Here is a 16,892-nt window from a genome sequence, read left to right on the forward strand (position 1 = left end):
GAAAAGAAACAAAGCTTAAAATGAGAGAGAGACAGCTGCAGATGAAGCCTTCGTGCAGCACTGCCCCGCCGGCTGGGGACTGTGTTTGCTGCTCTTTTCTTCCCTTGCTGCAGTGCCTGGCGGCTGTGTGCCAGGCAAGCTTCGTCTGTGGCCTCGTTTGGCGTAACGAAGCGTGTGGGCCGAGGATGCGGACTTGCTTGATGTGGGCTAGACAGAGGCAGGCAGCGCTCTAGTGTCTGCGCTTGCCCCCGGCCGCCTTTTAAATGTCGCTGTCCTCGGATGTCCCCACGCGGCTGCCTCTGCCTGTGTCGCTTGCTATAAACCGCAGGGATGAGCCGCCAGGAGCTGACACTCAGCGTACTGGTCCCTCCCCACCTACTTGTCATGCTCGTACCATCAGACATGCGCAGGAGTGGTAGCAGGGTTATTCTGGCCATGGTTTAGGGCAGATTGGGGCCGTGATGCAGTTCATGTCCATCTTTTCGTCTGCCCACTCCGTGTGGGGACTGGTCCTGCCCTCTGTCTCCTCTGCCAGCTTCATCCACCCCCTCCAGACCATATGGGAGATGGCCAAAAGGACAAGCACCACAGCTTGGCCAGGGAAGGTTGAGATTATTCCCTGGCATACAGCTGCTCAGGAAGAAGGGCAAGCTTTGGCCAGATGGGGATTTAACCCCACGATCCTGCCTTGTTCTAGCAKGAACCGAGCAAAGGTGGCTCTGAGATCCCATCCCTCCCAGCTGTGTCAGCAGACATGTTTCAGGAAGGGTGAGAATATATGGGGTATGTCTCCTTTTCTTCTGCAGATGTTGCAGAGCTGTTACAATCCTGGGGCTGGCTCGATCCCAATTGCACAGAGCTGAGTAGCACGTTGGTCTCCCCGCTCCCCACCAAGGAGTCTCTGCAGCTGGGCATAAGCTGTTTAGTATTAGCTCTGCTATCAGCAAAGGGATTAAATGACTTGCTAAGGCAAAACCTAGGAGGGGAATGATGTCAGCCTGCACTTAGCATAAGGAAGAGAAAGTGGAAGAGATGAATATAAAGGGGAGCCCCCATACCTCTAGAGTGCCCAAAACTGTCTGAGCTGCCTCTGGTCAGGGTCATCCGAAGCCCAAACCAAGGTGTCAGTTTGCTTCTTGGATTGGAAAGACTAAATCCTCCCACGTGATGGAGGAAGGCAATGTCCAGATGTATCGGGGAGAGCCCTCGGATTGTCGGCAGGTGGGATGGGAGGGTCTGGGGAGTCAGGAGGGCTCAGTGTGCTGATTTCCCCACCATTACCTCTGCTTGTGCACTAATTGTTTTGTTGCTAGGGGATCCCGTCCATTTTGGCGGTGAAATCCTTCGGAGGTCACGCAGCAAGTACACCGTGCCCTTCGCCATTGCAACAGTCCCTCCATCCTTCTTGCAAAGTATTTGCCCTCTGCCAGTTGCCCTTTTCTTCACCATCAGCTCCATCTCTGGCTCATCCTCTGCGAGCACGGCCTGCCCAGCGAGGCATTTTTGTTGCTGCTGTCTGTCCCCATGGATGTTGGTTGGGGTTTATAATAATAACGCGTCTCTATGGTTGTCCCATTTCTTACGCTGTGGTACAATATGTGGTAGTATTGCCGAGCTTTGGAGGCCTCCCCATGTTGTGGATTGTGCTGCAGGACTCACCTAGCTGGACTCTTTCTCAATGCCACTCAAAATGTGCAGTCTGGTGAAGGGAGAAGGATAACGGCTAAATGCATAAAAGCTACCTGAGCAGGGCAGGCAAACTGGGTGCAGCTCCATGCCCTGGAGAGCTCATTTAGCAGATGTCCCTCTCTAATGTTTGTGGAGGCAACAATCAAATTTTATAATGCAAAATGGCCAAGGCGAATGTTGGCAATGGTTGTTATTTCCGAGGCTCATTGCACAAAAGTCCCTTCTCAGGGTAAGGGTAATGGTCCTCGGTGCAGAAGAGGTGCCAGCAAGCTGGATGGTGCAGCAGAAACCCCAGATCAAAGGGAGATGAGCCAAGTGGCTGTCGCATTGCAAGGAGCATGGACTTTGCTGTGGAGATTCCTTGTAGTCTGTGGCCTTCTGTGTCCCCATGAGCCAGGTATGCAAGGATCGCTGGCAAGCCGAGCTGCCTGCTGTGATGTGGGTACAAGGGTCCGGGTGGGTGAGGAGACACCACTGCATCTTTTCTTAGGGCTTTAGCATGCCCATGGTGCAGATCTCGGCAGCGCCACTTTGTGCTGGTGACTCTTCCCTTGTCGCTGAATAAATTGGCAAGTGCATGTGCTCCTAGTGTATGACTAAAGCAGGGCAGGGGCTGGTTTGCCAGTGAGGATAGCTTCTAGCTCTGTAGTGTCATTTTCCCGCATGAAATAACTCTGTCTTGAAAGCATTGTGGGGGCAGGACTGGTGTACCCACAGCAAACCCACCTTGGGCTGGAAACCAGCTTGACTGCTGGGATCCTGGTGCTCACCTTCAGTTCAGACACTTCCAGGGGCTGGTTCACCTTGACATGTTGCTTTTAGAGGAAGTGTAGCAATTACATTTCTTTCTGCTGCTTGTTTAAACTGACCTCAAGTCAAGCAGAAGTCAAAGGAGAAGCTAGCTTTGTCCTGACAGAGCAAAGAACTGAGGTTTTGGTTGCAAAGTTATAGAAAAAAAAAAAAATGTGTGTATGCAGGGAGTCACGGATGGCAAGTGGACCAGCCTATTTAGAAAGGAAATTATTGTAACCAGCATTGCAGCTTGTGGCTTTCTGCATTGTATTGGTTCCTGTTAGTGCCCTGTCCTCATCTTGGTAGGTGGATTTGGCTGCAGACCACATCCTGGAAGCGGGATTTAGGTTCGGTGTCATGCATCAAGCATGCCCGTACTCCTCCCTTCCAGGGAGGACGGCTTGCAGTGCAAACTTTTGTGGTTTCATGACCGTTCGCCCTCTACAGAAATCGTTATTTCTCCAGTGATGCTGGCAGTCCTATCAGTTGAGAGATGCTGCCAGGTTTCTGCAGAAATCTGTACAAAATGCTGCTGGTACAGATAACTGGGTATCAGATGCTGCTTATAGGGTTTGAGGGGAGGGGATTGCTTAGCATTTCTGACAGTCCTGAGTGACCCTTTCAGCCTGTAGACTGCTGGATCAGCTCTGCAAGAGGGTGAAATCCAGCTCGTAGGCATATTATTGTGACTATATTCCCTTGTTTCACCAACATGCTTGCTGGGCTCCCATATGAACTCTTGACCATACTGGGATCCTGATGGATTTAGCAGTAACTTCAGACATGTCATATTTTCTCCCACCAGTCGGGTTTTTAGCAGGCCCAGAGATCAAATTTAAAGGTGAGTCTGGGCTTACTGAGTCTCTTGGCCAGGCTCTGGGATCCCACTTGTCAGTGAGAYCGTCTGGTTTGGAGCTCTTCCAAATCTCTTTCCCGTCTGTTATCTTACCCCAAGTGCAAAGGCAGGAGTGTTGGCATGTTTTTAATCCAGCATTCCTTCCCCTTACCCAGTTCCTGCTAGCAATAAAAAGAGATTGCATCTTTCTCTGAGGTCAGTTTAGGACACTTAATCCGTTTTGCRTTCCAAAATAGGGAAACTGAGTCAGGAACTATAACGTGACYRATACAACTCTCTCCAGTGGGTTACACTTTGGATGCAGTGCCAAAGCCCTGCTGGGAGTATTCACCGTTGTCTGCATTGTGYGCCCTGTGTCTGCGGCAAAGGACCTGATAGAGATTTCAGCTGATCTGATGAGATTTCTCTTGCAGAACAATTGCATTTCTGCACAATGGCGAGGAGCAGGTGGCTTTCTGAAAATACCCACTGGAAGTTGTGTATGATGCCTCCTCTCCCACAGGGAACTATAAATATCAGTAGAATACCAACACTTACTTACTTCTCCTTGCAAAGAAACAGCCAGATCTGGACATTTTTCCTCCTTGTTTCTTCTCTGCTTTAGTAAGTGGCTTAGAGCAAGCAAAGGCTGAGGACGGGAATCTCCTTTTGATTCTGGAGAAAACCTTCATGGCAGAAGTGTAACTGTTAAGGTAAGATATTACAAGTAGCTGTCTTCTTACTGCTTGCAGGATCCTTTGCTGTTTTCTGTACCCATACTTTAAGGACATTTACTGCTTCGTGCCACCTTTGAGACAGGGTCCAAAGCCTGGAGATAGTATCCATATCCTTGCAGCATCATGTCGTCAGCAAGGGGCAGGTTGGGCTTTGTCCTCTGAGGAGCAAAGGACACATTGCTGCAGGCAGGAACTGTGGGTGATTTCCGCATGTGGCATGTGAACACGGCAAAAAGCCTTCACTCTCACCTCTGATTTTCTCCTTGGGTCTGATCTGGCAGCCTGCGGGATGCACAGGCAGTGAGCCTCGAATCAGGGCTTGCTCATGAATATCAGGGCTCACAGGGAGCCTGGCATTCGAGTGAGCCTGTGTGATGGGGAGGTGAGGTTTGCCCCAARCAATGCACCCTGCTCCCCCAATCTCTGACTCTGGGGCCAGTGCCGCCTGCCATGGTGTGAGTACTGAGGCCCAGACAAGTGAAGATGGGTACTGAGACCTGAATGGAGGAGGAATCACGGACTGTAATCTTTTTCAGGGCTCAAATGCATGCATAGCTCAGATCTCAGCAGCCCTTCTTCATGCCAGTGTCTCTTTCCCTGTAAATCCATCTCGCTCTTTGGTAAGTGGATCCAATCCTTAATTAACTTTACTACTAAGAATTGGCACCTTATTTCTAGCCAGAATGCCCAATTTCCCTTATTGTCCCTGGGTGTCCTGGCCACAGGCTGTCCCTGGCATCAAATGGGTACCATCTGCTCAGTACCCTGCTGTGAGCAGGGCTGCATTAAGGAACATGGATTCACCACCACCATATGGGCCTCATGGTATATTGGATCTCCCTTGTCCTTCCTAAGGGATTGGAAGTCCCCTGAGGCCATGATGCATGCCAGTGACGCCTCTGAGGCAAGCGAGTAAAGCAAAGGACCTAGGGAGAGGTGCTGGGATGGGGCTGGACCTGCCATTTGCTTCTTTTTTAGCAATATAGATTTTCCTGTGGATCCACCGGGATGGAGAAGCCAAGGTGTTTGAGCTCGTGGGCAAGGGCTACTCGGGTCCAGACTTGTAAAACTCTTAATTAATGCTGATGTAAACTGTGAAGTGCATGGAGAGGGGACCATGTACAAGCATGGGAAAGGAGGGAGGAAAGAGATGATGGAGAAGGGCCATTAAGGTCTGTGGGGCAAGTGAGACACATACAGAGCTCAGCTGACCATCTTCAGCACAGACAACTCCCAGCTGCACATCTGCCATCAACATGGCACAACCAGTGTCTCTCCTGCAATCCCATGGCCTCTGGAGTTTAAATCCCAGCACATGGCCTACACAAGCATGTGGCAGAGATATCTCCAAAACTTGCCATGGGTGAAGATTTCCATTTCCAGACTCTGTACTTTAAATTATGAATTCTGCCCAACCACAACCCCTTTGTTGATCTCCAGATGATTTCCTGGGCAGTGGAAGCAGGGCACAGCTCAAATCTGACGTGACTGTGGTGGTGCTGGTGTCCTGCTGTAGAGGCACCTCGAAGGCAAGCTCAACCAGTGGCTCTGCCATGATGCAACGGGCAACAAGGCTGGTGCAAGCAATGGGAACCAATCGCTTGCGTGTCTGCAAGCTTGTGCTCAAGCCAGGACATGGCTGCATCTGTGGGAATGGCAATGAGGATGTGCTTGCCAGAAACATCAGGATATGACTCCTTTGTGTCCTGTCCATCTATTGATATCACAAGGCAAAGATGGAAGAAGTGCTTCAAGGAAAAACCTACAGCAAAAGGGGATCACCATCCTTCTTCCTCTCAGATCTGCCCAGGAAGGGGTCAGTGCAGGACGGTCAGGACCCTGTCCTCAGGCACCTGCTGTGCTGCAGCTCAACTGGGTGATGTGGCTGACTGAGTGCAGGGGAGAGCCTTCTCATGCCGGTGCACTGCGGGCCGTGGGTGCCAGCACAGTTACGGATGAGGCTTTGCAGCAGGCTGGCACTGGGCTCTCCCACCCCAACAACGCTGCTCTTTCGAGGCTAGGTTGGACAGCTGATGAGGATTTTCTAAGAGCGGAAAAGATCAAACTGACGTTTTTATGGGATGATCAATCTCTGTGAGCTTGCTGCTTCCGAGGTGCACATTAAACCGTCTTTACCAGCTGCCTGCTGGGGTGATGATCTTGCTGACGGAGCCACAGAAGGTTTTTTTCCCTTGTCAGGGCTGAGATGAGAGAGAAACTGTTCAGAGAAGACTCAGGAGCTTCCCTCTGCCACGGTGCGTGGGTGGTTTTGTCCATGGATAGATGCTGGGAGTGCTTCTCAACCTGGGGTGACAGTTGGGGTGCTCTCCAGGTTACCCATGTGGCTGTTAGGGAGGGTACTGTGTGGGTGTCTTGTCTTACACTGTGGGACGAGCATCCTGCCAGTGGCTTGGCTCTCTACAGAGTTGCACCAAACAAATATCAGCCTGGGTGGGGGGGGGAAAAAAAAGATATTTTCCATCAGCTGCTGCCTATCTGGGCACTATCATTGCAAACTAGCCTCTCCAAGTGGGCAGTGCGTGGCCGTATTATGTTGCTTTCCTAATCGGTGGCAAAAGCAACATTTTGGGAGGGTTATAAAGGAAGCACGTTTTCATTGGCGACATACTTGCTTCCAGTAAATCTGTGCCTGGCAGCCCTGTGGGACTAAAAATATGCAGCAAAGGGCTAGAGCTGTGCAGTGTCTGTTTTCTCTGCTCACCAGCTGTCTCCTCGCATCCTCACTCCTCCAGCCARTGATTATCCCATCAGTTAAGGCTTTCTAACCCAGACGTTAGCATTTACAYAGTTTTAACGGATACAGTTGTAGAGGTTGAGATTCAGAGGCACTGTTTTGCTGCTATTTGCAAGCAAGCTCAGACCTTTCTGACATCCAGCACCTTTGGGCTGCTTTGAATCTGCCCCTGCTGCTGCTGAAATTGTGAGCAAAGTTTGCARTGCATTTGGGTTTGGGTGATCATCCACACTTATCGTCTTCAAGATGCTTAAAAGTGACCATTTGGGCATCCAAGCCCAGCTAGAAATGCCTGGCTTACAATGTGGGATCCATGTCTTTTTCCCTAAACTCATAGGGGAAAAAGTATGTAAAAATGGGTGATTTTCTAGTGCTGTGGGAGAATGGAAACAATCCAAAGGTTTGGGGTGGTACAGAAGTGGGGAGATGCTTGGTTCTGTCCTGATCCAATTCATCACTAGGGAGCTGGAAGCTGATGCTAGACTTGAGCTTTTTGTGTGCATGCGTGCCGCTGTGCACATCCCTGCACGTGTGCATACCCTCACATGTATGCACATCGGTGTGCGCTCACCCTTGCCTACTGCTTACTGAACACTTCTGGCTCCAAAGACCTCCAAGATAGCAGGTATCAAATCCAGTCTGACCCTGGTGACCTTATGTGGCATCACAGATGCCACCTCTGCAGCTTCCTTGATCCCAGACAGTGGTGCTTCCYGTTAGGCTGTACTGTCCAAATTGTGCTGGGCTGAATGAGTGTCAGTATCCATCTGTAGTGGCTATGGATGTAGCTGGTGCCTCCACTGCACAAGAAGCATTTTGAGTGTGGCAGAGCATCAGCCTGGATTTGCCTGTGGAGGTCRTACAGGCAGAGGGAGGCTTGAGCTGCAGTCAGGTTCTAACAGGGTTTTTCTATGCCAACCTCTCTCTGCCTTGGCACTACGCATGGAGACAGCCAGGGATGAACATCGGKGTGTCAACAGTGCACACAGAGAGCCTGAAAGCCCAGAACTGGCTGGTTACCATGTACCTGGGGACTCCAGGCCAGGMTGAAAGTGCTTTGGTAGTGCTTTGTGGCAGAAAGAAGTCTCATCCCTGTTTGTAGTGCTTCTCCAGCTGCAGTGATTTATAGYATCTCTCCAAGAGGCTTTATACCATGGCACGCATCCTCCAATGACTGGTAGCCCAGTGTGCAAGCGGAGAACGTGACTGCCTTTTCCAGTGAAGACATCCTCCAAACCTGGGTATGGAGGAGCTTTGGACCCTTGGGAGGCAAGTGTTGCCTGTCCTGGGGGGATATTTTTATGCTCTATCACACCTTTACTGAGCCACGCTCGAGGGGGCAAAGCACAGATGCACAGTGACGGTAACAGGATGTAACTGTATGCAGGAGCAGGTTACAATGATGYAAAATCTCATGTGGGCTCACCCATGCCCCCTGCAGCTGCTTGTGCAGGTGTTTGGCTGTGGTGGAAATGAGAAGAAAAATAGCCCTTGGGCGATGCATGGGGATGGAGCTGTGGGGTAAATCTGTGTGTCCTCCTGCATTGTGTGGGTCCAGCCCCTTGGATCACCTCCCCAGAGAGCCACTGCAGCACAGTCTGCAGAGCCTCCTGGTGATACCCTCAGCGTCCCGGTGCCGCTCACCCCACATGCTGCTGGCATGCAGAGCCAGTTTCGCCTTTGCGGCTGGGATAAATTTTCCTYATGACATTGCTCCCGTCAGATTTATGGCTCGGTCATTCCCTGCAGCATTTYGTCTCCGTGAGCACCTGTGAATATTCACCCATGGGGCTGTTCCCTCTAGTCCTTGATCGATGTTTCTTAATTCACCCGCTAATTCGTTCACTACCCTGCTGGCAGCAAGGGGGGACATGGCCACGTAGCTGAGTTTGCCATTCACATCACGTCGCGTTCGGGGGCTGTCTGGCTCTCCGTGGTGTAAGCATTTTTCTCCATGTTCAGCTGCAGAACCAGAGGCACAACAGCTGGATGGGGCATAGAAGCAGCTTGGTTTGGGTTTTGCACCCAAATTAATATGACTTAGCCATGGGATAAGACTGATTTCTGCTCCTCTGCACAGAGTCTCCCAAGAGCATGGGGCATCTGCCTCCGGGAGGCAGTGATACCATGCTCATGTGCRGGTACTGCTGGGGCTGCCAGTTAGAGGACAGAGGACTGGAGAACATTCTACCTGCTCGATTATGGGAAGGAACTCATGTCCAACTCAACGCGGGGAGAGCTGGGGCCTGGTGCGGATCTTTGTATGTATGTGCCCTTTTCTCCTCCAGCTTCTTTTCTGCAAGGATGCTGCGGGGATGGGACACCCTCAGCACATAGTTACCCCAGACACCTATGTCCTAATGGCCAGAGAGGAGCATGAACCAGCCTCAAAGACTCAGGACAGCATTACGTGCCTGCAGTGACTTTTACCCCACTGGAGGAATATCACTTAAATACGTAAAAGGAAGGGATGTGGGACARCCACCTGTGCAACACAGTGCCTGTCCCACGTCCCCAGCCTGTGCGAGCTGCCTTTCAACGTAACCCACAGTGTGTTGGATGAACGTTGAGGGGCTAGTGCTRTTGCCAGGGCTTCTCTATTTTTAGAGGTTTTTTTTTGTGTCAAACTTCCCATCAGCTGGTGAGACAATGTCATCCCAAGAACTTTGCATTCAGCTACAGTTGCCCTGGCCTCAACAGCAGCGGTGTGTGTCAGCACGTCCAAGCACACACGCCRTCTCCTTATGTACACTGTCTTTGAACACGGAGAAATGCCCCACTGTGCAACTGATCTGTTTGATATACAGACAGAAAGCACAGGCATTTATTCCAGCTCAAAGGTCTAGCAAAGGCTAGTGGGGCCTGTTACCACACACAGGTCCTTTTTCCCCATGTGTGTATTTTGGCTTGGAAAGGAGGTGATATAAGGAGATKCAGACCTAGTTTCTGGCATTTTATCTATTGCAAAGATTTTGAAAATTGCTAAATTAACAGTGACTATCCTATAGCTGCTGCTAGCCAAGCTGCCCACACACCAAGCTCACCGCATTGGGTTTTACTGCTTGGTTCAATTCCTGCCCCTGGTTTATCCCCCAGCTTGACATGGCCTTGCCAATGAGACCTTGCAAAGATGGCAGTGAGGGGTTGGCAGGTCCCTGGGGTGGCTGGCATCCCTGAGGTGGCTGACATGACAGCAGCACACCAACCCTTGTTGCTGAGCCCCCTGTCTGTCTGTGATGAGTAGACACGTTCCCAGAAGGGCTGCATCAGCAGAAATCTCCRTCTGGCTCTTCTCCTGCAGTAGCAGCTCCAGGCGCTTACCAGCATCCCYTCTCCTCCTGTTATTTTAAGGCTCCACATCTCTGCTCACAGGCTGTGAGCTGGGAGACATCCCAGYCTCTATCCCTGCTGCCTTTTGGCTGTAGAAGTGGATGTGAGGCAGTTTGTACCAGCATCACCCACAGGGTCAGGTCCCATGGGACCACCAGTGTTTAACCAGCATAAATCCAGGCTGCTGCCCAAACTGGTGGTTCTGCCTCTCCCCTGCAGCCTTTCATCCCTAGTGTTGGCTAARGGATGGTGCATATGCTTCAGCAGTAGTTCTGAGATGCTGCCAGCTCCAACCCTCAGGCAGAGGTATGACCATCAGAGAATGCACTCTGTGTGCATCTGTGATTTAATGCTGAATAGCCAGTCCCACCGCATCTGTCTCCATTGGTGCTGCAAGAAGAGAGAGGGTGAACATTTATCTGACCGTTCAGTTCTTTTGTTGCTTTGACTTCATGCCAGGCTTGGTCCAAATTCGTGGGTTTGATCCTGATTTTAGGCTAATGGGGAGTATCTGCAGTTGGGGGACATGTGGGCCGTGGGCTCCATCAGCAGCCAGATGCTCCAAGGAGGTCTGTGAGATCTTGACCTGGGATATGTGAATCCCAAAGGCTGCTGCAGGTTTTTTGTGAGGGTGCTGATGTGTCTGTCAGCATTCCCGGGTATGGTGATCCTTGCAGCTCGGTGTTGTGTCAGGCCAGCATGTGGCAGGGAGTAGTGGGTACCGCTGTCCATATCACGTCATTGGAGACATTGCCCTCTCTGGGGCTGAGTTGCTGTTTGCAGCCACCCAAGTTTTGATGGGGTATGTAGGTTGCTTGGAGGTGCCCTAGGGGTCTTGGAGGCAGCAGGAGGGATCTGATCTTTGTCCTCTCTCCTGTAGGTCACCACCTTCAGTTTAAAGAGCTGTGATGCTAAGCAGAGACGCGTGCCCATACCAGAAGTGACCATCTTGCTCAGCCTTGGAGGAAAACAGCCCTCCTTCATCTGACTCTTTCTCAGCATGTCTGGGCAGCCCAAATATCCCCCATATGCTCCATGTTCTACTCTCAGCTTGGGCTCCCCATTGAGACGTGTCTCCAAGGGTGGCTTCATTCTCCTCTGAACAACATCTCTGTGGCTTGTTGATGCTCTAGCCCCACCAAAAGGCATCAGAGCAGCAGCACAAGGTGCTGCAGCAGCCCAGCAGTGATGAACAGCTGAGTGGAGGGATTTCAATCTGCAAGAGCCTCTTCAGTGGAAAGGACATCTCTCCATCCCCATGGGAGTGACGCTGGCTTCCACTTAAGCCTCAGTGGGTGCCCAGGCAGGAGGGATGGATGAGCCCCCGACATTCACCTGCCTGCTGCCCTCTCCAGCACTGGCTCTCCACAGTCTGTGAGAGCCCATAGTGATGTGATTGGGGCCCTGCAGCTCCACAGTGCCTGCTACCTGCCCCGTGAGCACCTCTAGAACCCTCACCTTACCCGTTGTGTCCCACCATGATGTGCGAGGTGATGCCCACCATCAGCGAGGGGGACCCTCTGGGCCCCCAGCAGGGCCCCGACGCTGATGCCGACTTTGAGCAGCTGATGGTGAACATGCTGGATGAGAGGGACAAGCTRCTGGATACGCTGCGGGAGACCCGCGAGACTCTCTCTGTCACCCAGAGCCGCTTGCAGGAGACCCTGCGGGAGCGGGATCAGCTCCAGAGGCAGTTGAACTCGGCCCTCCCACAGGTAAGGATCCAGCCCCAAGAAGAGCAAGAACGTGTATTGAGGTACGTGAGGGGGATCAGCCACTTGGGGTGATTTTTAGCCCATTCTTTTAGGAAGGCTGTCCTGGTATTATAGTGGTGATGGTGCCAGTTATGTTGCACCTCATGCCAAGAATAAAACGTGTAAGCTCTCCCAAGCCAAGCCAGAACCAGGGTAGACATCTCCCATTCTCCTCCATACCCTGTTGACCTGTTAGCCTGTGTGCRGAAGCATGGGACCATAATCCCCCTGTTAGTGTATGGGGAAGGGGTGGGAGCTTCCTGAGGATGCTCCAAGGAGGATGGGGAGGCAGACTCGGAGCTCACACTAGGTCTCTGGTACTAAACAGCACATGGGGAGGGGATTACGCATTTCGAGTGGTGTGTCTGGCTTGCTGCCTCCAGCTGGCCCCTCAAGGCATAGGGCAGTCCTTGGTTTCATGAGTTGCCCATCTCCACCTCACTTCTCTTCTGCTTACAGTCTCTGAACAGGGACATCAACCATGTTCCTTCTTTGCTGCTGGGAAGGAATCCTCTCCCTGTCCCTTCTCTTGCCGAGAGGGCTCCTTTCCAGCCGTTCCATTGCCCCAAGGGGCAAGGGAGAGATATAGACTTTCTGTGCCTGAGAGGGGACGTTGGATGCTGCCAAGCAAAGGCCGCTGCCTCCTCTCTCTGCCCAATTTATTTCTAATCCCAAGATCCTAATTTCTGGAGGATATTCTCAGTGCACTGCTTTGCTTCTCCTTGAGCAAGAGGTCTTCACCCCCAAATCAGGGCTAGAGCCCTGCTCTGCTCCCTTTCAGCTGTGGGCACCAATGCCACAGGAAAAGTTTTTGCAGTGGGATGGGGCTTCTTTGCACCCAGAAATTACTCTGGACACATTAAGGGATCCAGGCTTGGCTCTACAGACTCTCTGAAGGGGCTGGCAGGACTAAGCCATGGGAAAGGGATGCTTGAGCAGGCTACTTGGCTCGACCTGGGCAGGGTGGGCACATGGAAAGGCCAAGTCTGGCAGCATTCACCCACTGAGGCAAGCTGTGCCACCAGCCCTCCTTTGTGGTKCCTCACTGTGATGCTGGCACAGTGTGGAGATCAGGGCAATGCGATGGGTCTATCTGTTCCCTGAACTAGAGCAGAAAGCAGCACATGAGGAAGTTGCCAGAGGTCTGGGCTCAGTGAGCAGCCTGGGGCACAGGGGAACTGGGTTTTGCCCATGGCCCTGCTGGRATTTGTGGCTCTGCTTGAGAGCCTTGTGTTGTTCTCCCCTGGCTCCTCCACTGGCAGGCCCTGCTGCAGGTACTCTAGAGGCCTGGATTTGAGTTCTGCTTTTGCAAGCAGAGATGCTCAGGCTGGGAAGGGAAGCAGGGAAGCATTACAGGGATGCACAGGAGAGATCTGAGCTGCCCACCTTCCCTTCAGGACCCTGTGGGGAACAGGATTCRGGGAAATTTTGCACCTCTCTGTTGTGGGTGAGATGCAGGAAGAGCCAGCCAAGAGCCCAGCAGGCAGGGGAAGCAGAAGGCTTGAAAGTCTTACATCCATGTGACTGTGCTGCTCCTGAAATCTTGTTGCTTTGGCTGCGTGCTGCAGTGTGGGTCACCCAAGAGAGCCAGCTTGGGAGATGGTCAATGGACTGAAATAGGTGGCAGGAGCTCTGGCCAGAGCTTGGGCTGATGRCCAGTCAATTCTCAGCATCCCTCCTCTACTCTGGATGGAGGGAAGCAGCYTGTGGGGAAGACAACCCATGTCCCGGTGCATGGTGCTGGACTGGTCCTGCCTTTCCTCAGCTTGCCAAAAGCAAAAAGCCCAGACATGCTTCCGCAGGAGCTCCTGGAGCCTCTGTGAATGGGTTGCTCCCTGTCCCCAGAGATGCTCTGTGAAGTGCCCCCGCTGCCCCCGCAGATGGTTCTCCAAGTGTCCAGTGTGCAGGCACAGCCACTGTCACCTTCTGTGTGCTGGTGGCTCGCGTCCCCTGTGTTCCAGGCTCCCCTGCTAACGCATGGCTGGAGAGAGCAAGCCAGGTCACCCTGAGCACACACCACCCGCCCCGCCACAGCCGCCTCGGATTAAGGGACCGTGCGGATTTAGTCTCCGCTACGGCTGCAATAAAGGGTCGCCCATGCCTCGGCACGGGCAGTGTACAAGCAGAGAAAAGCAAACTGGGTCACCGCAAAGAGTCTCTGCGTCAACACGCTGCACCGACGAGCTCACTGGGTGCCCTGCGCCCGGCCAGGGCTGCCGGTCCCTCCAGCTCCCCTGCACCTCAGCAAGGGATGTGATTAGTGCAGGTGGCAGATGGGGAATTTCCCTGAGCTCCCGCTGTTTCCTGCCGCCCGCCTCTCCCAACAAGCCCCATTTCTTCCCTGGCATTGGCGGGCAGGCTGTCCACCCCGCGGCTCTGCACCCGGGCACGGCGGCCCCCAGCRCCCTTAGCCCCAGCCTTCATCGGAGATGAGGCCTCAGCATGAATGCGGGGAGCAAACCCAAAGGCTCTCACCTGCCCAATGGGATTAACCCCAGCATGTGCATGTACCAGGTAAGCAGGATGCGTCCGGTTTCTCCTCTGGGGTGCAGGGCGTAGGCACAGGTCAGAGGCTTTCCAGGTGCATGTCTCGTCCTGTTCCTCCTCCTCCTCCCTCTCTGTGAACMTCCTGAAATCTTCTTTGCCCTGGTGTTTATTGCAACGAGTCAGATTCCATCAGGACAGAATAATCTCTGACTGCTGGGTTGCCTGAAGAAACCCTGTTTTTTGGGCATGTTGGGCATTCACAACCCTCGATTATCACCCACAAGCCTGATAACTCTTCCCGGTATCTCTAGAGAGCCCAAGCCCTGGCTGGGCAGAGGATGTGCGTAGGGAGGTTGGGGGGGCAGGTTGGTGGCAAGGGGATGTGGCAGTCTGCATGCATTTAGGGGATTGGGGCAGCCAGGTGCTGCTGCCTCTGCATGGGGTCCAGAGCACCGGCTGGGCATATCCCAAAGGCCAGTGATGCTCTAGGGCCTGCTCTTCTCCAGTACCGGCRTACTGGGTCCCGGGCTGCAATGCCAGGTCGTCTCTTGGTTGGTGAAAGCAGTCTTTTCTCCCCAGCTGGAACAGATAGGGGACATATGTGTCTGGGGCAGACCCACAAATGAAGCAGGCAAGGTTGCTCCAGGGATGCTCCAACCTGCAGCTCCTGGTCCCTCATGCCCTTGTGGGGCCAGGTGTCAAATGGTTGAGCTTCCACCCCCCCATTACCTGTGGGGGCATCCTGCAGCCCCTAAAAGGCAGAACTGCAGGGCGATTTCCTGGGCAGACTAAGCTGCCTTAATGCTTCTTACATGATTTATTTATTCATGTGGGAGCGCAGAATGCGACTTAATCGGACTGAAAGCTCTCGACTCCAATCCCTCTCCCCTCCCTGCTGTTCGGCGGGTGTGCAGCTGAGCGCTGGTGCTGAGGACCGTGGCCTGGCTGGGGGTATGGGTGCTCTCAGAAGCACTCCAGGGCCCTGGGCATGGTGCCAGCTCCCTCCTGTCTGGCTGCTCAGCTCAGCTCCCCTCCCTGCTTTTCTGTTGTAAATGTGATGCAGGAATGCATGGTGCAGGACACCAGGTGTGTCCAGATGTGTTCCCAGTGCAGGTCCCATGTGGGACAGCAATTCTCCCTGCCCCCCGACAACTGGGGGCTTGCAAGATTCCCTGTCCCCAGCAGCATGAGAGGGAGATCAGGCTCCCAAATTTCACAGTGGCTGCTGGTACCAACGTCCTTGGAAACCTCCTGCAAATCTTCCATGATGGCCCCTCTCTGCTATGCCCTCGCTGTGTCTCAGAGCTGCCTAGGGAGCAGAGAGCAGGGCTTTTAGGATGGACAGACCCACTAAGATCCCCGAGGTCCCTGGAGGTGCCTGTGAGCCCACCTCCATCCCCCCAATTCCTCCCGTTTCRTTAACAAACCTGCCTAGCGTACATGCTTACAAAGAGCAACGTGAAAATACAAACCCCAAAGACTCTAACTGGGGGAAAACAGGAGAAGCTTTTTAAGCATCTCAAGATTTTGGATGAGGAGGGAGGGATCCCGCAGCTCAGCTTTGAACCCTTAGGGCTGGCTGTTCTCCTATGGGACAAGGGTGCTGAGGTCTGGATTCCTGCTTGCTTGGCTGTATGTATATCCCCCTCTGAGCAAYGCTGGGCAGAAATATGGAAGTCGTAGCTGGATGCCAAGAGTGGGAGACACATCTTCCCCATGGATGGTCCCCACAGAGTCATGGCACTGGCTGGAAGGGCYAGGATGTGCTGCTGTGCTGCCCGGCATTGACAGTGAGCGATGCTTGAAGCCTTGGGTTTGCCTAGTGGGATTTAATCTTCATAATCCCATGCCACATGTTGTCAGGAGTTGTGTTTATCCCCCAGACAGTGACTTAGGGCTTTCTCATAATTCTTCTGCTCYGCTCTTGGGACAGCAAGGAGAAACCGGGAGGATGGGTCTGCCTCCTCCCAGCCTGTCATCCACATGGGTGGATGGAGTTCCATCCCTCACTCACCAAGTAAGCAACACTGAYTTCCCATCACAGGCAGCCTTCCCACATTGCCCTGTGTTTGCAAAAACCCAGCTGTCAGGTGCAATCATTCCAATTAGGGGCCTTMAAATGTCATTAATCACGCAACTGGAGCCAATTTATTCCTGGGTGTGTTGGAGCAGTCACCATGCTCCTGCCATGAGATGGGGGATTTTGCTTGCTTTGGTGAGATCCTGGCAGATCCTTGTTTGTGCTGCAAGAGGCAAAAGACAGCTTGCAGCTGACAATTTTGCCTCTTRGCCTTTTCCTGAAGGATGTTTCTGCATCTAGGTGGGTTTGGATAGGTTATAGCTCTTGAAGTCCCTTATATCTCTGGGAGCTCAGTTTGGGAACTCCCGGGAGAATGGTYATGCTTCTTTTTCATTGGGTTGTCTTCGAGCTGTCTTCTGCCAGTACAAAGGGACTGAGCTTCATAAATCTCTCCTTGGTTTCCTAGTTGTCTCCATGTAGCTGKTTTTTTGGC

The 16,892-nt window shown here is 52.7% G+C and overlaps 1 protein-coding gene across 1 annotated transcript in view; it reads left to right on the forward strand.

The window, feature by feature from the left end:
- PPFIA4 (PPFI scaffold protein A4) overlaps nt 1-16,892 on the forward strand; it is a 64,210-nt gene that overhangs the window by 14,724 nt on the left and 32,594 nt on the right. Inside the window, exon 2 of the mRNA XM_085304109.1 lies at nt 11,019-11,853. Coding sequence (XP_085160235.1) covers nt 11,617-11,853 — 237 coding nt within the window. The 5' untranslated portion in view covers nt 11,019-11,616. The remainder of the gene's footprint in view (nt 1-11,018; nt 11,854-16,892) is intronic.

Source organism: Rhea americana, unplaced genomic scaffold (genome assembly GCF_003343005.1).
Source record: "Rhea americana isolate MKP2758 unplaced genomic scaffold, rheAme1 scaffold_203, whole genome shotgun sequence".
In the NCBI taxonomy this organism is placed as follows: domain Eukaryota; kingdom Metazoa; phylum Chordata; class Aves; order Rheiformes; family Rheidae; genus Rhea; species Rhea americana.